Source organism: Sitodiplosis mosellana, unplaced genomic scaffold (genome assembly GCF_009176505.1).
Source record: "Sitodiplosis mosellana isolate CC-2019 unplaced genomic scaffold, AAFC_SMos_1.0 Smas_scaffold_6226, whole genome shotgun sequence".
In the NCBI taxonomy this organism is placed as follows: domain Eukaryota; kingdom Metazoa; phylum Arthropoda; class Insecta; order Diptera; family Cecidomyiidae; genus Sitodiplosis; species Sitodiplosis mosellana.
The window spans coordinates 19,852,989-19,877,197 of NW_022601467.1; the positions used below are offsets into that span (position 1 = coordinate 19,852,989).

Genomic DNA, 24,209 nt, shown 5'->3' on the forward strand with positions numbered 1-24,209 from the left:
TCTTGCTACTTTTTAGTCAATGCCAAGTAAATGAATATCAAAAGCGGAACAAAATGCAAGAACACATTAGATGGAGAAGGTGGACTGAAGTCGATGATTGGAATGAGAACAAAGTTGGCTGCGCCAACATCAAACGGTTGCAATATCATTTCGTAGAAATCTTTCGTTTTGAGGTCATTCCTTAAGGTCAAATGACCGTGTAGTTGACAGTAAGCGATGAGAAAGTTGTGGTGAACAAAAAAACATAACAAAAAAACCCGAATATTTTCTATGAAATATAATTGTCATGTTCAATTTTTTCCTTCTTTCGTGTTCCGTTCCATTTAGCAGCGCATTCATTTTTTTAAGGCAGGACATGGCCGTATCGAAAGGGACACAGTCATACCAGTACACTGAAGCAGGTGTAAAGTTTATTTTATAGCCTTTTGTGTATCAGTTCTTTTTTGCTTCATTCGTTTTGAGTTGTGAAAGGAAGAAAATTGCCCACTAATATAGTTGGCCATAATGCGGAAACTCAAGCGTTGGCACATGTTGAAGATCGTAATTCGATTTTAATGTTTGACACATTTTTTCAGGTGGCTTTGATTGGTGCTGCAATGCTCCATTGAAACCATGCGATAACAAAAAAAAAGAGTCAAAAACAGAAACACCAACGACACAGAGAAAGAATGAAAAATGAGAGAGAGAGAGAGAGAGAGAGAGAGAGAGAAACTCGGAGGAAACAAAAATAAACTACTCGCTTCACGCTATACAATTTAAGCGTACATGTTCACGCAACCAGATGTCTTTTGACTGTCTTGTTGTGGGATAAAGTAATTTTCGACCGAATGAACAGAGAGAAAATTGGTGGTTAATCTCTCATGACTTTGTGCAGTAGCCGTTTTATGGCCGCCCGTGTGGAAAAATTTTCGATTAATTTTGGACATTTTGACTGACTAAAAGTGATTGTCTCGAACAAAATAAGCAACTGCAGTTGACTTTAATCACAAATCACTCTTAGTCAAAATGTCCCAAATTAGTCGACTGACTGAAAGAATAACTAAACGTGATTGTCTCCATACAAAACGTATGATTTCATTCAACTTAGCCAGTTTTAGTTGCATACAACTGAGTGACTGTTAGTCATTTTATTTGCACACGGGCGGCCCGAAAAATTATGTACCGTTTCGGCATCCCACAGTTTATTACCAAATTGCGAATGATATTATTTTTCTTATTCCTTCCGTGCGAGATATAAACCAATCGATTCTTTGGGATGGCTTTGAATTTTTTTCTTCTTTTTTTGAAAAAGTAAATACGAATGCAACAGCATGAGGAGAGAGCAAGAGAAAAAGGTGCTAAAAAGCAACAAGGCAACATCATCATTTTCAATATAACGTATCAAAAACTCATACGTTCATATTCACAGATGCATTTAACATCAATTCAAATATAAATGGAATGAACACATATTTATGATTGAGTTAAAGTTTTGTGAAATAAAGTGAATGCGGGCAAAAGCCACAGTCCAAAAACTCTCTGCCAAACAAGCGACGGAGAAAAGGTCAAGAGAAGTACACGCCGTGTGCTACACACACACACGGAAAGACGGTAAAAGACTGACTTGTTTCACATAAAATGCGGTTTATATGAATAGATGCGGTAGGTTTTATTTCAGTACAACGAATTTATCACACAAATAATAAAACCCCACAAACAGAAGAAACAACAACAATAACAAAAATAATAGAGAAATAAACGTCGTATTGAAGCAACCGGAACGATATCTAATCCACATTTAACAAAACAACTAACAACAACAACAACAAAAAGACCGTTTACACCAAATACTATGTTTGTATTTCGATGTTGATGTCGTTACTAGTTGTTTCCAAAAACCGACAAAGAAATGTCCATGGTAAAACATGGAAAGAGGTTTTTTTTTCATTCCGGGGCAGTTGTGGCTGAAATAAAAGTGTAAAGTCGAAAATAAATAAAGTGAACTTTAGCTATTCACAATATTATTAGAAAATATGGATTTTTAACAGTGGAAGCAGAAACGGTGAGAGAGAAGGCGAGAAAAAAAAGAACAAATATTACCACGAACGGTTTTTTTTCTCATTCTGGTGAAACGTTAGGGAGACATTGAGATATAAACGGTTTGCATCGGTGTAACATTTGAGTCAGGGAGAAATGAGCAGAAAAAAATTATAGTATATAAACTTTATCCATTGTTGCCACAATCGTAATCGGATTCATGGAAGAAGTATGACTTCTTTGCTCCGGCGAGAAACGGCAAAAATAAATGGAACCAAAAATGGGAGTAGAGAGAATATGTGCAAAATACATACACACACCAATCAAAACCTTAGTCTAGTGTTCAAAGTACGTGGATCATATGTATGCCAACAACACGGCGACTGACACACCGAACACCAACACCACAAATATGTACACATTGATGCACGTACAACATCTTTCTCGATGTGCTGATTTTTCTCGACTCTATTGCTTTAAAATTCATCTTCAATTCTCTTTTTTTCCTTCTCACTCTCTATTCTATTTCTCTTTTTTTTTCTGAGCCAGCAACAAACTTTTTCTATATCAAGTGAAATTTTTTCACCGTCAGTCATTTGTTTTGCTTTGCTTCGCTTCGATTGTTTGTTGAAAGTTTTGAATTTGTTCTGTTCGCTTGTTTTCGCCTCGTTTTTTTGTTCCCCCGTTAAATCGATCGATTCTAACGATACAGAGTCACAAATTATTATGGAAGTGAATCTAAAATTATGATTTCAACGAAATAGAAGCGAAAAAAAACAACAAATGGAAAAGCAAAAACAATGGAAATGTTTCGAAGAGATAAAAATGCGTCCGTGAATGCGACGCTCAAAATGCGCGACTAATGGATCGAAATATGCCAAGAAAAGTCGATGATTTGATTTATCTGTCTTCAATCGCAGCAAAGCCAAGGTACATCACATAAAACAACGATGGTATACAGGGCCAGCGACGGAGACGTTGTGCGTGTGTTGAAGACAAAGTTGTTAGACAGGAGGACATTGTTGTTATTCATTTGAGCTAATTCAATTTGACACCTGCATTGTTTGACACTTGTCAAGACCCCAACTGTCATTCAATCGCTTCTCTTATTTCAACTGTCTGTGACAATGTGAAGCCACGTTCCGAAACAATGAGCACACTAATGGAAATGCTATTCAATCGATGGCATCTAATCAACAAAACAGGAAGGAAAAAGAGAGCCAGCAGTAGCAGTAGAAGAAAAAAAAAACAAAGTACCCAGTATGAAGACGAACAATGACAGCATAACCAGTGCCGAGAGCACCTGAAGCGAAAGTAAAACATGAAATCACAATTGAAGTGAATGAAATTAACTAAAAATGGGACAGCAAGAATGGCTTGGTCGGTAAGAGAGTGAGGGTGTAGTAGAAATCGCCTCCGGCATGAACTCGTCATCAAAGTATACACACCGGTGTGCGGCTTTACTTGGAATTTTGCATGGCATGCAATTCGAAACAATGGCAGTGCGCTCGTTTCATTCTCTGTTCGCACATGCAATTTTCTGTTAAGACCGATGAGCACATACACGCGCACACACTCTATTATTTCGTCCAGCGAGTAATAACAGTATTATGCAAATGAATGATCCAATTTGCGAATCAACATAATCAATATTCAAACATATATGTAAGATGCCGTCCTGATCATTTAATTTTATTTCAATTGGCCATAAAAAACTATACATATTTATATATTGGGGCGCTTGAGTGCTTTTCGCTTGTGTATGTTTCGTTATGCTGCCTGAAGAAAAGTAAATGCAACCAAACCAACAGAAAAAACCTCCAACGAAATTGTTGTCGTTCGCGTTGCGGTTACTCTTTTGCATCTGCGTAAGTGAATGTGTTTTATTTGTCCTGAGTTGTGTTTGTTTTACACCGAGCACATGTTAGCATTTGATGCAGAGTGCAGAGAAGACTATGTGACAAAAACAGCCCGCTTGATGTCATCGTGCGATTTGAATTGATTTTATCGTTTACAATATTCGATCATTGAACATGTTGTCAAGCTACAACAAATAAACTATTCGCAATGGTTTCTCCCACTTCGCTCGCAGAGTGAGGAAACGAGAGAAAGAGAGAAGCGAAGTGCTTTTGTTTTCTATCATCGCTTGACTCCGGCTGTGGATGCGATTTGTCGATGCGAACAGCTCACTCCGACGAACAACAACGGCAACCGAAACTTTTACGAGCATTTATTTTAGTAAATCATAAATTTTTTACGTTTTCCGATTAGTTCAGCATCTTGGCAAATATTCAATTATTGTTGATGCAATTTATTAAGCATTGATTTCAATCTTTAAAAATGCACTAAATTAATTTTTGCTAGCGTTCGTTTCGGGTTTTGTAAAACGAAAAAAAAAATTCAATGCTAACAACAGCAACAGCAACAATAACTGCAGCCGCAGCAGCAACAGCAGAAGAAAAAAAAACACTTTAAATTTTGTACATGTCGAACTAACGAAGGGAATCGCATGTATTGCGATTGGTTTAACATGCAAAAATGAATACAATGAAAATTTTTGTGGCACAATAACATAAATGCCGACTGAGCAGTTGTGGAATAATTTATATTGGGATTCAGCTAAAGTATGTACAGGTACACGCATGTGAAACAGAACCAATGCGTCCCGATTCCCGCAAACAAACGAAAAACGAGTGTAAGCAAACCAAAACTCGATTATATATTGTGTCCGCCGTATTAATAATAATCTACATATTTTACGAGCTTGTACACAACAGTTTGCACCGGACGAGACGGATTCGATCTTGTGTTTCAAGTGCACACACTATTTTGCGTATGTACGATTCAGGGCCATTCGCATCATCGCTGAAAGAGTCAAATGTGATGTGCCAACGGAATAGCGATTTATGCCATACACACACATTTGGCGAACGTATAGTTCGCGCACCGACCCGAGTTAAATAAAAATTTATTTTTTCCAAAGTGCAGCAAATTGTAATAAGAATAATAATGATGGGCTTGCCCAACAAATGATATTGAGGAAAGAACGGAAAAAAATGTGTAACAAAAGCATCAGTCCATTTGGATGATAGCATTTCTGTACAACTAGAGACTGACCTCCATGTATCAGCAATGTAAAAAACATGTTTTACATTTATCACCATCAGTTGTATGTTTCGCACAATCAAAATCCAGCATTTGTACGATGTACACACGGTCTGCCCATGGTATGGCGGGATGAAGAACGGGGCAGCGAACACGGTGTAACATGCGCAAAAATTTTACAGTAAAAACAGAAATTCGATGAACATTTGACTCGTTGCTTACTGTACGAATGTACGTTGCACATGGTTTTGCTGCTGCTGCTGCTTCCCCAACAACAACAACATCCATCCGATACACATAGTGTCGTGTGCTGATGATATTGTGTATTCCATCGTTTGATTGTTTTCATTGCGTCCATCAGCCAACGGCGCATGTGTTTGTTGTTATTTCGAATGTTTCCATGTTTCACATCCCATGCTACTGCCGACGACATTGCTTATATCGCTTGCTTGCTTGCTTGATTCACCAACACCAACCGGTTTTGTACACACCGCGTGCTACAGCAGATATCTTGACACCACCACAAGCGCAGCACACGTGTATGCATCACATTTGCCTAGCGGATCAAAGCTTCGTTTTCATCGTCATCATCGTAGGTATCAATGATTCGCTATAGCGATACTACACATTTATTCTATAGATTTTCAGTGTATTTTCCGTTCTGCTGCTGCTGCTACTGCTCCTCACTCTGTCACTCGTTCGGCCAGTGCGTGCATTGGTCGTGCTTTGCCTGAGTGTGTTATATAGTTTATTGGCTTAGTTCTTTACATATGGGTATCTTCATTAACGAATGACTAAGCGCCTCAGAATGCGTTAAAGTACACACGAAAACTGCACATTTCAGTGTTCACACAACACTCATACACTCAATGGACTCGAGCTCAACTGTCATTGATTATGACACATATGAACCATTTATCACTTTTGTACTGGTACAAAGTACAAATTCAAGACTGTTGAAATGTCAAATCAAGACGATGATGATATGAAAATGCCTCATGTATTCGGTGCGACATTACATTATTCTATTCCAAAAATAGTGAAATGAATCGAAAGCAGAATTTGAATGAAGCAAATCCAACGATTCGCAATGTAGTTCATTTGTTTTACGTTCCGAAACGGAAGAACAAGACAGAGAGAAAAAAGAAGAAAAGTAAGGATTGGCCCAGATCCGAAAGTCGAGGAGCTTTTGATGATAGGAAATCAGGGTACCATTCATACCGAAATTGCGATATAGAATATAGAAAGGTATAGACGATTTCTTTTCACATCCAGAAGAACTTAGTGGAAGATATCACAGCAGCAACAGAAGCATTGACAACAAAAATATCATGCTAACAACGGTTCATATCATATATACGTTGCTGCGCTCCCACTATCACATGTACGGGCTATAGTCAAATATAGACGCGTATAGCGTGAACCAGCATCGGCGCAATACAACACACATCCAATTCGCTTGTAAGACGCGCGACATCGTGTGTGTGTTCGTTGCCGATGCCAATGTATCTCTCTCTCTCGTTCGCGCTGTCTGTGTGAGTGTGTGCGTTCGTGTGTAATACGATTTTATGTCTCTGTGTGAGTTCACAGCTTGTGTATCGACTCTAATTTGACGTATATACAACTGTTCAGCTTGTACGCACGGTGAGTAGAACGGAAAAAAGCAACGCAACAGCTATACAGTGGATTTGCCTGTTAGGTCAGTCTAGTCGCAGAGTTCTACATTGATGGATAGAAATCTGCACACGCCAAGTTTCGCTTCGATCGTAATAAAACAACAACAACAAACACACATCGTTCGTTTGTGAACTCAAAACCATTTTACTACACATTTCACTCGTAAACATAACAAAACGGAATCGTAACCGAACATACAAACGAACCAACAAAAAACCATCTCGTGTTTGTCGTGCGAAACTTCGACGTTTCAACTCACAGAATATTCCAATTTTACGATAAATTGAGAATTCCAACTAAAAACGCATCCATAAAAACACCGTGCATTTAACGTAAATATACGAAAAAGAGTCGATGAGAACGACTCAAAGCCGCGCGCGTTCATATCAAGTCGGAAGAAGAATATTATAAAAGAAAAACAAATAAGATTTGTTTCGGTTTTAAACAATCATAATCATTTTATCGGTGATCAAATAAAAGAAGAATCGCTTTTGTGTTTAACCAATTGATACACAACAGTTAATTGATAAACCAACGGTTCATTTTATGGAATTTGGAACATTAAACAATTTGACCAAAAAAAAAAAGAACGAAAAGAATTGTGGTGCAGTTAATTTGGTGGTCTAAAGTGATTGGAATTCAAACGAACAAGAGTGAGAGATAGGAGAAGCTTGCCAAAACGTGAACAAACCAAAAAATAAGTGGAGCATAGTCCAAAGCGAAATTGCATGAATAAAATTCAAAGTCCAAATTTACGAGGAAATAATAAGAAAAAGAATAATAACACAACCAAATGAAATTGCATGCAACAGATTAGTAATTTTTCTACAGAAAAAACATTGCATTTCTTCTTCAGTTTCGCAAAGTTCGACTCAACGAGAAGAGTCGATGCTGAGCATAAAAATCTGCCAGAGTGTTTTTGTGTGTGTGCATTTTTATCGTTCAATTTCGAATACAAACCGCTGTGTGTGTACTGTTGCTTTTGTTGCCATTGCTTGAAATTACATTAGAAATTATTGGTGTAGAATAAACAGAAAAACGGAAAAAAAACCAACAACAACAGCAGCCCAACAAACGTTAGTAACATATAAGCACTTAAATCGAAATATAATCGTGTGTAAAGCCAATTGCATTCAGTTTTCGAACTGTAGCATTATTATCAATAATAATAGTAATAACCATCACAGCAACAACAACTACGGCAAGCAACAAATCAGACAATTTTTCAACGACTTTCCGTAATTTTAGCGAAAAAAACAACGAATTAAATAAAACATCAGCAAATAAGAGCAACAAACGAAGAAAAAAAGAGCAACAATAACAATCAAATGAACACAAAAACCAATTTTAATAAGGTCGTTGTCTACAGTTGCATAGTGCAATCGAAATAAATACAACCGTAATAAAATCGCAGCCAACAACAGCAACAGCAACAGCAACAACAAATTTCTCTAATCTTAATTTTGTGAACGCGCTCGCGGAGACGCCGATTGTAATTCAACTCATACACGCTGTATCAATTCAGTAAATAAACATCATTTTCATTCTATTTTGTTCAATAGTTATAGTGTATGTGCGTACGAGAGAAGTTAAGTTTTCGAGTGTGTTTTCGTTCGATTCGAAAGTAGACAATTTTTTTCGTCGTCATTTGTTTGTTCGTTAGACAATTTAGCGAGCATACGGAATAAGGTTCCTTCTTTTCTTTTTTCTCGTCAATTGAAAAGGAATACAAAGAGTCTTGTGTATTTGAATTGCCAAAGGCAAAGGACGTGCAACAAACAAACGCGAAAAAAATCGATTGCGATTGTGAGCAAGAGTAAGAATGTTAATCAATTTTCAATGTGTATTTTCCATATTGTGGCTGTGTGTGTGCTGCGTTTCAATGCTTAATTAATATTAACGGAGTAAACAATCCTCAAGCCGTTTGTTATCGTTGTAATTGGATGTCACATTGGTGAGCATGTTTTAGGTCGTCGATACGACAACGAATTCAGAGCACACAAAACAGACAACCCCACAAAAATATGGGAAAACTTTAAATTATCATCTAAGCCTAATTTATTTAAAATCCCAAAACAAATTGAAAAGCAATCGAAAAAGTTCAAATAAGATACGTATGCTCAAATACAGCTGCATGGTTTTTTTTTCATCCACTGATTTGAAATTGGATTGGAGTCGCTCTCTTTTGAATCTCTCTCGCGTATTCTCTATTTATGTTGGACACAACCTGCAGTGAAGAAGACTTTTTGCATAACGTTCGAATAATTAGGCTCATTTCATGCGGCTAAGAGCTTCGACGAAACAACTAAACGACACGATAATTCAGCGGGCAAAATACAGAGTGCAGTGGAGAGAGAGAGAGATAGAGATAGAGACAGCGGAAAAAATACAGCAAACTTTATGATTATTTTGTTTTGTTTTGCCTCGATGGCCAACGAATAGATAGCAGAAGAGAAAAACAAAATATAAGTTCTGCTTACCTACGCTAGCCTGAGAGTCATAATTAAATACAGAAATAGAATGAATAAAAAAAGAGACAATTCCACGTTATAGTTATACTAGCTGACGAATGATAAGGCAAAGAGACTGAACACAGCGAGCAAGAGAGAGAAAGAGAACAGCAGCGGCAGCAACAGTAACCAGGCACAAGCCAAACAGATGTGTGTCGGTGTATGTGTGCGTACGTGTAACAGATGCAAAGATTGATATAGAGAGAAAACAAAATAAAGTGCAAAATACCCAAAATCAACATTAACAATAAACTGAATAAATAAAAGCGCAAACGAGCGAACGAACGAAATCCAACGTGTGTTTTCTGTGTACTATTCGGCATTTGCCCAGCAAAAACGTTTTGAATTTTACCATTGCAAAGTGTTCACGATTTTGCATTCTGTCTCTGTGCCGCTTTGTGTGTCCCACTCTCCTGCTAACTCGGTTTTCGATGTGTATAAAGCAATTTGTTGCAACACCCGAAAAGAATAAAAGCCTCAATTCTACATTTTGATTATACATTTTAAGTCACTTGATGATTGTGGTAAATAAATAAACAGAATACGAACGATACCGAATTGCGAGCATGTTTTCATATCATTCTCTCTCTCTCTCTCTCTCTCTCTCTCTCTCTCTCTCTCTCTCTCTTTTCGCTGGCTCGCTTTTGCACTTGCACATGCATTTCGCGTATTTTCCGACCCAACCGAGAAAGAAAAAAAAACAACAACACACAAACAAACTCACAGCACACAACGACCCAAACGGCTGGCATGGATGCAGCTGCAGAATTTTAATTCAAACACCACTTAGTCAATTGAGTTTGGGTTTGCATTTGACTCAATGTAGTTTGTCTTTTGCAATGCAAACACCATACAATCCATTTCGCAAAATTCCAAACGATCCTTATTGTGTGCTGCTATCCAACAATTTATACAAGCAAATTAATAACGATAATTTTTGGGCATAAATCATACTAGCATTTATACTGAAAAATCACCATTGAATGAAATGGCAGCGAAAAACAGTGCACAACACACGCACGCCACAAAAACATGTTCGACACAAGAAACCGATGAAATTAAATTCGAATTCGATTGATTGTTGAATCGATTGCGATACAAAATGATTCATTTCGGTTTGTCATTGTCAGTGATTGCCGTGGGGCGTAGGTGATTTGTGCACCTTATGCCAATTCAAATGACTTTTTATCTCGCTAGCATAGCCCGACTCTACTCAGTCAATGCATGTTATTGGCCGCAAATTAACACCCAATCGCGTGCTCATTACGTTTCCTGTCCGGGAAATCATAGATCGTTGTTCATTTTCAATATGCTCTACACTTTTCACACATAATTTCTACGGTGAAATTAGCAATTGCATCAATCGAATGTGGAGAGTAGTAAGAGAACGAGAGAGAGGTTTTGATTGACGCAAAAAGAGAGAAAGAGAGAGAGAGAGAGAAAGCAACTATAGTTTCCAGTCAGTTGAGTTATACTGCCCAATAAATCTCAATCAACTTTAGCCAAGAAGCGCATGATAAAAAAACGGTGCATTTTGCATTCATTTATCGCTCGTGGCATGTTACAGTAACATGGTTTTTGTCGACATTTCTCTGCTCCCTCCTTCCTCTTCCACTGTTTCTCGCCAACTGGCCGAGTTAATCGGCGAAAACAAAAAGCGAATATCAGATACTGCTCGACACAGCAAAGAGACAGTGAAAAAAATATGTGTGCAAGCAAATTGAATCGGCAATTTGTGAGCAAACGGTGACACACAGCCACATTTGGCTGAGGCAAATAGCGAGAAATCTCTAAAAAAAAGGCAAAAATGCACCTTCATTACAAATTGCTTTAAAACTGATCCAAAAGGTAAACACACGGCAGTCCGAATAATGTAATTTGACGTGTGTCGAGCTGTGTGTTGAGTCACCCGTGATTCGCGCTGTAACTACCGCTCACGCCTTGTAATTGTGCCTAACGCTTTGCAATAGCTAGCACGACCGGTGATAGCACACAGTGAAATTACCTATGCCGTGTTCGTGTTCAACACACACACACGTAGCCATTTCGAAGGCAATTTAAGTATTGGACGATGGATTCGTCATCACTTCGCCGTTGTTGTCGCTCTCACTAACAAGCCATGCTCAAGATGAACGAACGCACTGCCCGCGACAAGATACACATTGTCATTGATTTTAATCGATCGCACATCACCACCGCGAGAGGGAGAGAGAACGAAAAACACCATGCATATTTTAATTATTTATTAATTTTCTATTTGGGCGTGCGCGTATTTTCATGATATAGCTAATAAACCGAATGAAGAAGAAACCAGCTAATAACATACACCATTCTCTCCCAGATTCCGTGCATTAACGATAAAAGAACCTATTAAGTGCTTGCTGCTGCAGCTGCTAAGAGAAAAAAAAATAAAAGCGATAAAAAAACACACATCGACGAAGGCAACACAAAAGAAACACACGGATCAGCCAAACAAAAGCTGAACATCAACATTTTCTTTGTTGGCTCTCGATTTGCTACGAAATCGAACCGGAGAGGAAATTGAAGAAGAAGAAAAACAGAACGAAATCATTCGTTCAAAAAACCAATTTTTTTTTCGTGAACTGCGTGATTTTAATAAACCGTAACCATTCTGTCGCAACTGTTTGAGCCAAGCGCCAGGATTATTTCGCTTGAAACGGGCAAAGTGACAACAAAGTGTAGGTGTTTTTCCATTATTATCGACACAGCTTCATCACACACTAATTCCACTTCTTCAGTTTTCAGTGCGTTTTTTTTTCTCGTTCTCTCTTGCGTTCATTCGTTCATTCAGTTTATTTTCCTTACTCGCCTATCAATTAGTAAATTAAATGCGTTTCCATATTTTTTGTTCCCTTTCTTTCTCTTTCTTTTGGATCGTCGAATTTTTCTCCTCCATTAACGCGATTCATTACGTTCGCCTTTTGCACTAGAGTAGAAGAGAAGATACATTTTAGCTAACGTCATTCATTGCTTTTGATTGCATAACTGACTTTTTATCAATATCACAATCCTGGAGTAAACGCTCTGTAATGGGACGTCATACAACGCGTCAATCAGATTGCGAACGCGTAGATAGAGTGAACAGTGACACACAGAGAAAAGCAGAACGCTAACAAAAGATGTGATTCTATCTAAATGAAATTAGGATAAATCACACGCGCCCATTATAATCAGAAATAGTGCAATTACTCGAGTTTACGAGATGAGTAATCATGATTGATTGCAGCCCCAGCATGTCACACACGCGCCTTTTCGCACACATCCATCGTACATACACGCATTTTGTTTGCTAGCCTGTGTGTGTGCGCGCGCGCGGGCGCTTGTTCTATCTTCAGTTACACCTTTTGTAATTAAATGAATGCTTTTATAATGTTATTATGTTATTATATAGTAGATTTGCGCGCGCGTCATCAGCTCTCTCTCTCTCTCTGTGTGTGTGTGTCTGCCGTTCATTCGCACTTTTTCAGATAAGCAGATATACAAGATACGCAATTCCCTACAAATTGAGCATTGTGCAATACATTTCAATCTCAATAAATAACATGATATTATAGCAATCAAGAGATAGAGACGAAAGAGCTAGAGAGAGAAAGGGAAAAGTGTACATAGCAAAGTCGTTGGCCTGTTTCAATTATTTTATAGTTTGTTCATCGAATTTGTTCGGTTTCGGTTTCGTTATGTGAGAGACCGAACCAGAGCCACAGTCACAGAGCGAAAAAGACAGTTTGCAGCGCAAGTACTTCATTAATGTATGCATACATACTTTTGTTGTGTCGTGTTATCAACGCATTGCGCCGTTTCGAGTGCCATGCCAAAGCGGCATAAATGAATTCATCTATATTCCTTTTTTTTTATTCCTCTATTAACTATTTGATTATGAGCATTTGTTGATCTGTCTACTCGGTAATGTTGAGTTATTTTTCGCCCATTTGCCGTTTCATTCAATCTCTTGCTATCTCATATAGTTTATGGCACGTCCGTGTCCGTGTTTGGCGCATATAATTTGATTAATTCGAGTGTAATTCGCTCGCTTGCTCGCTTGCTCGCTCGTTCTCTCGCTACGAGAGTGATATGCGACTTGATCTCGTGTACTGTATTCACATTACTGTCATTGCTCTTGTTTTTCATTGCAGCTACAAAACGCTGATAATATCACATATCAATTAGATTCGTGTAGGAACGTCTGAAAATCCCCTGAATAAATCATATCGAATCCCATATGTACGGTGCTCTTTTTTTTCTTCTTTCACCGTATCATATCCAGTTGTTTCGATGTAAACTTTCTAAACGCCTTCAAATGCGATGCAATCACTGTCGCAAATGCATATCAAATGTACAATTAATCGATGAAGCGAGCGTAGTTCGGTTGTAAGAAAACACTTCTTGGGCCCTCATATAACCGTCATCATTTCCTATGTTCGATTATATTCTTGTCTTAGCGATAACACCAAGACACACAGTCAAGGAAAGGTGTACAATGTACACGCGTCTTCCGATAAGGGAATTCTTAAACCATACACACAAACACTCTCGTCTTCTCCCACCCGCTTCCTTCCACCAAATTCAAAGACCGATGTGTTGATGTGCAAGCGAATGTGTGTGTGTGTGTATTTGTGTATGGATAAAAGCAAACCAAATGAAATGAACGCTTTTAATGAATAACATAAACATAAACTGTTTGCTCGATAACTTAAATTCGTAAATAGTGGCATAAACGTGTTGCGCTCGCTTTGTACGATATACAATATATGCATAAAATACGAGGAGCGCGAGCACGGACGCTGTGCACACCATATGAGAATAAAAATAACAAACAACTTCTATTGAATTTATACTTTTCTATCATTTTGATAACAACGATAACGAAAGTAATAAAAGAAACAAACGTACAAGACTATGGTCCAAAATGAGAATTGGGTTAAAATAAAAGCATACCCATACACAAATACACAGTCCAAATTGACTTGGTACACGAAATGCCATTTTTCATTCATTCTTCCACGATCAACATTTTATTATCGCTTCTCTATTTGATCAGATGGCTTTGTCTAGCCACATATACGTATAGTCATACCGCGCTACGCTTCTTATTCACAATTGTTTACACTGTGCATTGGCATGGATGGTAGAGCTTCCATTTGCACTTCAAACAAAATTCGTCATGTGTATGGGGTATACATGTAGTTTGTTTGGTCGGGCCGGTCGTTCGGTCGTTTGTTCGATGCACCGTTGAACGATTGCATTCGAAACAATTGAAATTGTTATCAATTTTCAAACATCCAAAAAAATGATAAGACGGCATGACCGACTTTTATCGATTTTAATCCCACACTCAACACCGAATTTCTTTGTGCTTTTTTTCTTGTTGTTGTTGTCATTCAAAATCAATTCACTTGGATTCGTTGACCGTTACATTCATCAATAATTGAAAGCATTAGTCATACACTTGACATGTACTACGATAGCAGCGAATTGAATGAGCTGTTGCCGCCGCTGCTGTTGTTGTTCAGGGCCATAGCAAAGTTTGTGTGCGTGCCTGCATTTTATACGGCGTTTTTGATTTTTTTAGCTCTTTCTTTTAATTTTCTATGCCGTTCAATGGATATCGGCAACCAATATAACCATAAACATATATAAAAAAATTCAATCAATAATGCGATGTGAACTAGTTTGTTAACGTCACAGTTCAGGGATTACAAGAATACGTTAAGTTCAAGTAATTTGTCGCCAGGTTGGTTGCTCGTTCGCTTTTTCCTTCGTTTCATTCTCGTTCGCGAGCAAGACGAAAATATTATAATTTCCCTATAAATATATCGAGAAATTTCGATGAGACTACCACATGACTCTTCTAACATACACAAACACACCAATTTTTTTTTCTTTCTTTCTCGAGAAATTAGATAAATGCAAATGAATTGTTGTTTCGACGCTGGAAACAATTTCAAATGAAACGCAATCGACGACAAATTAAACAGAACAACAACGAAAAAGACCAACAAAAACCATTTATATGACGAATACACAAAGTTATCGCGTCTAAATGGAAATAGAACAGTACACGCTCTGAACATTCTGATGTCATATGTCAGTGTCAGTGCCATATGTCATCCAATAAACGAATTCGATAAAAATAAAACGTCTAACTGTTGTTTGTTTCTCTCTTCGTGTATTTTTTTCAAGTAAAAATTTCAGTTGTTTGAGTTTTTCTTTAAATAACATTCAAGCTACTCGCTTGTAATTACATTTGTATCATTTTTAATGTACTGAACGGGAAAAAAAAACACTTTGTACGTGTCCATTTTGACGATGACAACGACGACGCCGAAGAAGAGCACATTTACATTTCAAATGCCGACACATACACACACACACACACAGGGAGTCATACATACTTCGCTTGCGCTCAATTTCCGACAAATGACGGGTGAAATAATCTCCACGTTTGTAATTGCAGCTGAACACTCGGATTATTTGGTTTCGGCTTTGGGTGTTTGAGTGTAGCTCAAGCGATGCCTGTAGTATACACTGTACATGTTGCTACATTGATCCATAGCAGCAGTCTGTTGTTTCTTTCAAATATCACGTTTTTAGCTTAAATGGATTCCGATGCGCTCAATTTTCTTTCTCTCTCTCTCTCTCTCTCTCTCTCTGTGTGTGTGTGTGTCGAAATGGAACACATTTTCACTGCCGAATGCAAGAGAAAATGAAATCAATCCCACCATGACAACTAAGTCAGAATAGTCATAGGTTTCAGTTAAAAAATGGAACAGATGCCATAGTGTTGGAATACAATTTCCTTTCTCATTCATTCTGTTTCTCGCTCCGTCTTTGTCTCTAGCTCGTTGGCCGTATAAATTCTGGGTGTCAGGGTGATTTACATACCACTAATCATGCTGTGATCTTAAATATGAATCATTGTGTTTCTTTCTAAAAATGGCTATCTTATCGGTATAACACACCGCGGTATGTTTGTTCGGGAGAGAGGGTGTACACTGTACACTGTACAGTGTACACCGTACACAGTATTCGTGCGTTCACTGTCCCAAATTCATGACGAAGCGTTTGCGTGTGGAAATCATAAAATTTGTAATAACAACAAAAATCACCATTGTTCTGCGCTCAAATAACGGCCATGACATTTATTCCATCGGTATTCGTCGCCAGGCCGATAGATAGCTTCGGCGAAGTAAGAGAGTAAATGATCGCAACTTATGGGAATTACCGTAAATCAAATTCAATCAAGATCGAACACACACAGCATTTTGAATACGGTGAGAATGCAATGAACGAATCGCATCTTCTTTAATCGATGTACTGCTATTGGTGTGGCGATGGCTGCTACTGCTGCTGGCCAAAGTGAAAATCGTACGGCCGATAAATCTCACGAACTATTGTAGAGAAGAGCAAAAAAAGCTTGGCATTCTTTTATCCGAAAATTGCAAAATGAATTGCACGATTAGTAAAAGCCAGATAGAGAGTGAGTTTGAGAACCGAAAGAAAACCCATTCCAAAAACCGCCAACACGCTTTAAACGCTTCGATTTGCACAATAGAAAAAATTGTGTGTATGAAAACACGCTATTTATTTATCTCGGCGTCATTCAGCGGCACGTCGTCGTCATCATCATTCTGGAGATGGTGGAGGAGGAGGAAAAAGCGCGCGCGTCGGCGATATTATCAAAATTACTTCGTGCTGAATGTTGAGGCTATCATTAACGAAGAATGCAATGCACTTGCTAGACGCGAAGAAACTCATTAACTTATCTCTGGCATTTTTTCTCCACACTTATCCATTCGCTCGTCTCATACCGTTTTTTCTATCATCTTCAGTTGTTGTTGTTTTTTATTCATTCGTTCCAATTTCACTATTCGTAGAAATGGTTTTAAATTTCCAAGAAAATCGGAGAACAATCCGAGTTATTCTTTGTGTGTGTTTTTTCACTCTCTCGCTTGAAACAATTGAATCGCATTTTATTGTAGACGGAATTCGACATAAAATCGAACAAAAACGCCATACTTGAGAAAGAAAACAATTCGTTTTTGTGTTTTTTTTTTCTCACTCAATGGCACAAACCCATCACAATACATTAGAAAAATAAACAGAAACGAAACGAAACGAAACGAGAAACAGCACAAAAAAAAATTCATTACATTTGTAAAATATTTCTAATTGGATTCTAAATGGCTAATTTCTCTCTGTCTCATTTCAGGTGTCACAATGCGTGAGAAAAAAGGAGGTGCGCTTCAAAAGCTGAAAAAGCGATTATCGCACAGCTTCGGAAGATTAAGTAAGTTTTGTTTGTTATTCTTTTGTTTTTTTTTTTTCACTGTTGTCGTCTGTCTTGCACATTAACCAAACATTCATAGTCTTAGGAATCGATAACGATAAAAAAAAAGAACCACCAACAAAGAAACGAGACAAGTGTAACCGAACTGGATTAAATGATCGAAACGAACGGACATCCGATACATTAGGCTAATTAGCAAAACACTTCCACATTTGGCTGCAAAGTGAAATTTAAAAAAAAGATATAACACACACACCAACCGTCCTAATTGATTCGTAATTAATCTCAAATCGACCAGAAAATCCATTTGGATTTTTTACAACTCAATGTCCTATTAAAAATATGCTGTCATTCAAATTGATTGGTTTTGACTTACGGATTACGTAATCGACGGCGCTTTTTTTTCTTCAATTCTTTCTCTCTCTTTTCCTTTTTTTCGCCGTGGTGTGTTTGTCTCTTATCAGATCCAATACAACTTGCGCTCCACAGCAGTAGCAGCGGTGACAGAGTGCGGCTTGCTCGTTTCATTTTTCAAAAACCAGAAAATTGAGTGATTTGTAGCCAAACAGCACGGAACGGTCACATTAAGGCAAAACCAAACTGATAAAGACACACATTTGTTCAGTGGCCTGGTAAAACGAAGCCATGTAATATGTACATCTGAAATATCAATCAATTTGTCGCTTTAAAATATCCCGGATTTGGTCAAACGAAATGGACCTTGAGAGATTGAATGTTTTCCGTCGTCCAACACGACGGATGGGTCGGCATCCATCCTATTCATCGTCGTCGCCGTCGTCGTCGTCATCGTCGTATGTTTGTCGGTGTGGCTTTAGCCGGTGTATGCTCTTTTGGAGTCAAGACAACAAGGATCAAACCGACAATTGTACAAATCTTCTTAGTGCCAGCTTTGACTCTCCTATCTGCTATGCGATGCATTTACAGTTGAAATAAAATCCAAATGGCAGTCATTACTCAAAGGAACATAATCTATGCGAAGCAGCAAGCACGGGCAACAGCAGAAAAAAAAATGGCATCAACAGCACAGCACCAAACACTCACCGAAGGAAAATAAAATAAAAACAAAACGAAAGAAAGAAAGAAATGAGCAAAACTTATATTTCAAATGTATATTTGAACGGGTTTCAGCAAGAGACGCACGCAAAAATAGACGCCGCATTACAAATATCATGATGCCACTTCACTATGCAATGGATTACGACTTTTTTTCTGCTTCTCGCCACTTCTATTTTCTCGCTCTGAAATCTGCTTGTTTTTTTTCTTGCAGTGTGTCTCTGTCGGTGTGCCGTGCACTACCTCATTTCTGCTCCTTTCTATCATCGAATTATGCTGTTGTGCTAGCGACTAGATTCTTTCTTTCTTTCTCTGTTCTACTCATTTGCCATTCGAGTACATATTTTTATAATTTAAAATTTAAACATCGTCGCTATTCTGTTATTGTTGGTGCTGTGTTGATCGGGGCGCTCGTGTATTTTGCATTTATTGCTCATTGCGCGCAGCGAATTGTTCGGGCGCTTGTGTCACGGACTGAAAGAAAACGCAACAAAACGACATAACATGTGTGCATAGAGAAAAAGAGAAGAGCCGTGCTCGCTCTGTAAAAAAAAAATGAAAAAGAAAATAAGTAAAACGCGTAAAATGAAATCTCTCACTCGTTTTTTTTTGTGTCGTTTTCTTTGGGTGTTTTTTTTCAGAAGGTAGACAAAAACCAGTGCATTGTTGATGCTGTCGTGTGTGTGATGGTGTGCTGCAACAGCAAATGTCGCCGGTTTGTCAGCAATTGTGATTGTGCAAACGGAAATGGTTGTTGGGTGCAAGCACACACATATCTAAATCGATTCGCTAAACGCTCGAACGCTCACCGAACAACATCCACTCAGGCACTGCAACACACTCACACAAACACAGACAGTGTGTGTACACACGGCGAACACAAATGCACCGAAAAACAAACGAGGAAACAACAACAAAAACAATCAATTCGATTCAGTTGTTTTGATTTTGTAATTCCTCGTTTGCCGGTCTGAAGACATCACATCAATGTTGCAACAATTGCTCTGTCTTCAATCATGACGGAGCAGCAGCAGCAGCAGCAAGTCGACCGACCGACGTTTGAGTGGCAACGGCACACATTTTTCAATGTGCCGATATTATTTGTCGATGTTTACAATATGAGAAATCAATTTGTGTGTGCATTCACAATGTACACTATTTCCATTTCTCCATCCATTCCATGATCAATCATCGTCGGTTCGTTGTTTGTATGTGCAGCACGCTTTCAGTTTGGATCGGCATTTGGCTTTTGTAATGTCCGTAATATTATTAGTTTTCCTATTTGGCTCTTTGTTCTTTTCACTTTATCAGCGGCAAATGAAGGGAAAATAATGGAAAATAGATGCAAAAACAGCGCCGATGTCATGTCGCGCCAAAAGAATAATACACATATCTTTGGATGATAAATAGTAGATTAAATTTTTTCACTCTCTGTCTATCTCTCCATTCGTTTGGTTCATGCGGCGGTTCATTGACGCCATGCGAGACAAAAAAAAACAGCGTTTGGTATGCAAGCGCAAGGATAAAATGAGCTCTTACAATTTGCATAAAATGCGATCAAATCAAATCAAATGGAAATTATAGTTTTAATTTGTAAAATTGCAATATGGATTCTGATGTTGAATTTTGCCGTGCTATTATTGTGACTCTTTTGGGACTTTGGACACGCTCATGCTGTGTGCATGTGCATTCGCACATCGGATCAAACGTGCACGCATGTTTTTACAATGTTCGTCCATTATTCATTAACAAGATCAGTTACAAACAAGTCTCGCACATTTTGTGCATTTCATTAGCCAATACATCATTGAATTATTGCACTTATGCTTATTGTCGTTTTCGCGTTCACACATACAGCATTCACGTTCATGCTCGTTTGCGATCGCAATCACACTGTGTATTACAATCCAATGCTTCTTTTCCAGCACATGGCATCACTTTTTTGTGTTTTTTTCTATGTTAACATAACATTTTCTACTGTTTTTCTCACTCTCGGTTAATTGTTCGGGAAGTGCGTTCGATTTCCTCATTTGAATTGTTCAAATGCACTCACTTTACGTTAATCCCTTGACTTTTTAAAGTCACGGAAATGGAAATCATCAGCGACGACACATAAACACACAGATCACATAATCTCATGCGAGCTGTTGCTTGAGAAATGACTCACATACACACACACACACACACATAATGGCAACCAGATTTTGCTAATTGCACACTCAAATTGAATGTTCCATTGGTCAGAGTATGTGTTTTTTTTTCTTGTTAAATGCGCTCGTTCCCATTTCGTGGATTATGATAATAAAAAAGAATTAAGCCGAAGCTTTGCTGCTTTTATTATCATCAATAGAAACTAGTTTGCGGAATAGAACTAATTCAATTTGTTTATATATTGAAATTTTTCCGCAACAAAAAAGTTTATAAACTATATCATTATCTAGATTAATATTAGATCGAATCGGAGATTTGAATGATCCGAAAAAAAATAGGGGAAAAAAGATCAAGCCCAGGATTTGTATACGTTCATCAAAGAATCATAATGCGGAAAATCGCATTGGTCCAATTGGTAAATATATGTAAAACGGCTTTGTGTCGAGTTTGCTGCCCGGATCCAAACTCATGGCATTTGGATATTGTGACTGTTCGAACAGAAAAAAAACGCTCAATTTTATAATGCATTGAGCGGGTTGAAACTGATTTTTGTATTTTTTTTCTCTCTCCCGTTCTCATTCATTCCGCACATTAATTATTTTAAATTTATGCGCAAAAACTATAAATTTGAATTACAAAAAATGGCTCACACTAGCATTTTTTGTTGTTGTCATCGCGTTGATTTTTCTCTCCACTACACATTTTGGTATGTATATCATATTTAATTTGGTTGATTTGTTCGGGTTGATCTATGATATTATTAAATGACCAGTATAATTCCATGTGTCATTGATGTTTAATCCAAATTAGATATGCAGCATCTCGAATGGAGCAAAGGACACAGTTCATTCCTCTATTCGACCATTGGATAAGAACCATTTTTTTCTTAGTTTGGAACAAATTCGAATCTTTGAATTCACGGAAAAAAAACATGACTGCTCGCACGTATCTACGTAGTTTTTGTGTGTTTGTCTTGAAATTAAATCGACGCGGTGATTCGCAGTAAAGCGTTAAAGATTATGCATGTTATTTTGTTGTCATCGTCGAAGTTTTTTTGCTCCTCATTTCGTCGAAACGAAAGCGAAAACTCCAAATGAATATGATATATAAAGCGCGAAGAGACAATAGTAAAGTAAATAAGTCGCTGACATTGTTGTCTTTGCATAAGCAAACTGTGCGCGCGACAATGTTTTGTTGTTGTTGTTGTTTTCAACTTCATCGCCTCAGTTAACTGTGAAAAGAAGATAAGTCTTTTTTCACGTTCGTTTTTCTTGTTTGGTGTTGGCGAAGATTGCTATTTTATGAGCTTGTTGGAATGTAATCCTGTTCCACATGGTGCGCTGCTCGAACTATAACCGAGCGAGAAAAAGTTTACACACAATTTTTGGCGTCTTCGTTTTCATTTTCTTCTTCGGCGTTGTTATTATTCCAGTTTTTGATTCGTCAACAGTACTTAAGTAACATTGTAATTTCACACTTGAAATTAAAATAGTTGGAAATAAAATTGCTATGCAATTATGCAAACGGTTCGTATATTTATAAGTCCGAGTCCAAGTCATTCCAAGGCTTCATTCAGCGCGGTTATTTTCACACTTTGTTCGGTATTATCAACTTTTTACATGAATCATACGCTATTTATTCATAGTGGTGTGAACACAAAAGTCCAGGCCCCCAAAAAATGAGCTCAAGCAAGCGATCTACAAAAGCATGGGCCATTAAAAAAAAGTTCACCGTGAAGCGGTCAGAACACCATCATTCCGGCGACAACAGTTCAAAAAACAACATCAACCGAAAGAGAAGACGAGAAAAAAAGAAACCCACAGACACACACACACGCCACGATCGAGCGATGATGAGAAAAAAAGCGAGCAAACAAGGCGCACAGAAGAAAGAATAAGAAAAAAATGTATGACCGACCACAAATGAATAGTTGCTACGCTTTGATGGTCTTGGTTTTCATTCTCTTAATTTCGCAAATAGAAAAATGGTGGAAAGTTTTTCGACTCGCTGTTTGCGAGTTGCATTTTGAAGGGTTTCTTCTTCGGTCTATCTCGCGAGCGCTTTGTGTTTTACGGTGAATTTTACGTTATTTTGCCTGAACAAAATAAAAACGAACTTGCCTATTCTCATCGTCGTTTTTTTCGACTCTCTATCTCTAGCTTCACACAAGCATGAGCAAATCGAATTTCAACAAAGTGCCAAGTAAGTAGTTCCCTTTCGCTGTCAGTGAGCCATCATCATATTTCCAGTTGATGTCTTTTAACTGTCGCGCTTCTTGGTGTGGATGAAAAAGAGAAGAGACAGAATGGAACCACCCCGCATTGATGCTGATTCATGTCAACCTCAAACTAAATTAAGCTCATCTGCATATGCCAATAAATCAAGCCACGCTTTCTTTTTTTTGTCGTTTTTCATTGTGAACTTTTCTTACTTTCATTTCCTGGATTTAGATCAGGCTCGTCAAGTACTCATCACATCCCCCTTTCGAGTCACTTGACGCGATGAAAAATTGAGCGAAACCAACACATTTCATCAAAACGACGAAAAACCAAATCAATTTGGTTCGTCGTCAGTTTCCTAACGAAATTATTGCCTAGAACTGACGAAGAAAATAAATTGCGAGCAAAAAATAAAATGGAAAATCTGGCGACGAGCGCTAATGAATCGATAGTGAAGCCGAAGCACAGCGAATGAACGAAAAAAAAAACAATACACACAAATTCGCGATTGTAATCGTAACGATCCGGGGCAAAAGGAATGCGCGTAGCGATTTCGCTACTAGCGAAAACAATGCGCTTTGATTTATATTTGACATTCATTTTTATTTATGGACCCAAATTCTCCCCTTTTTTCATTACTTTCGTTCGTTTGACCTGTGGCTTGATGGTGGCGGACGGTATCGGTAACCAGCATTTTGATTCTTCTTTATGACGTTCGCAATGCAACTGTTATGATATATTTGTTCCACTGGATTATGCTTAGCGAGTTTGCAAAAAAAAAAAATACTACGAAATGGATCTTTTATGCTTTTTTTTCCCGGTCATTTATTGTAAAACGCACTCAACAACCATATTTTTTTCGGTTTTAATTATAACTCTCTCGGTTGCATCTCACTGTCGGCCATAGAACCACCGCATTCATCGACATGCGGTTTATGTGGTATGGCTAGCGAAAGTTAAGCGAGAGTGAAAAAAATCGGAATGAAATGAGAATCAACAACATCCAATTTAAAAATTAAAATTACTTTTTCGAATGGGAATGGAAATAAAATTTATATTTTGTCGAAAGAAAAAAAAATGATTTGCAATGCTATTGATGGTTTCTCTCTCTCTCTCTCTCTCTCTCTCTCTCTCTCTCTCTCTCTCTCT

General features: G+C 37.9%; 1 protein-coding gene across 9 annotated transcripts in view; it reads left to right on the top strand.

Annotated features, from left to right (window-relative positions):
• Window positions 1-24,209, top strand: part of LOC129578795 (cyclin-dependent kinase 14) — a 175,253-nt gene that overhangs the window by 41,877 nt on the left and 109,167 nt on the right. For 4 of the 9 annotated variants that reach the window (XM_055467921.1, XM_055467919.1, XM_055467920.1 and 1 more), the window contains exon 2: window positions 17,539-17,616. In XM_055467921.1, coding sequence (XP_055323896.1) covers window positions 17,539-17,616 — 78 coding nt within the window. Of the gene's footprint in view, window positions 1-6,803; window positions 8,323-8,595; window positions 8,615-11,594; window positions 12,008-17,538; window positions 17,617-24,209 lie in introns of those variants that run through there. The other 5 variants (XM_055467924.1, XM_055467922.1, XM_055467925.1 and 2 more) reach the window with 5 other exon arrangements.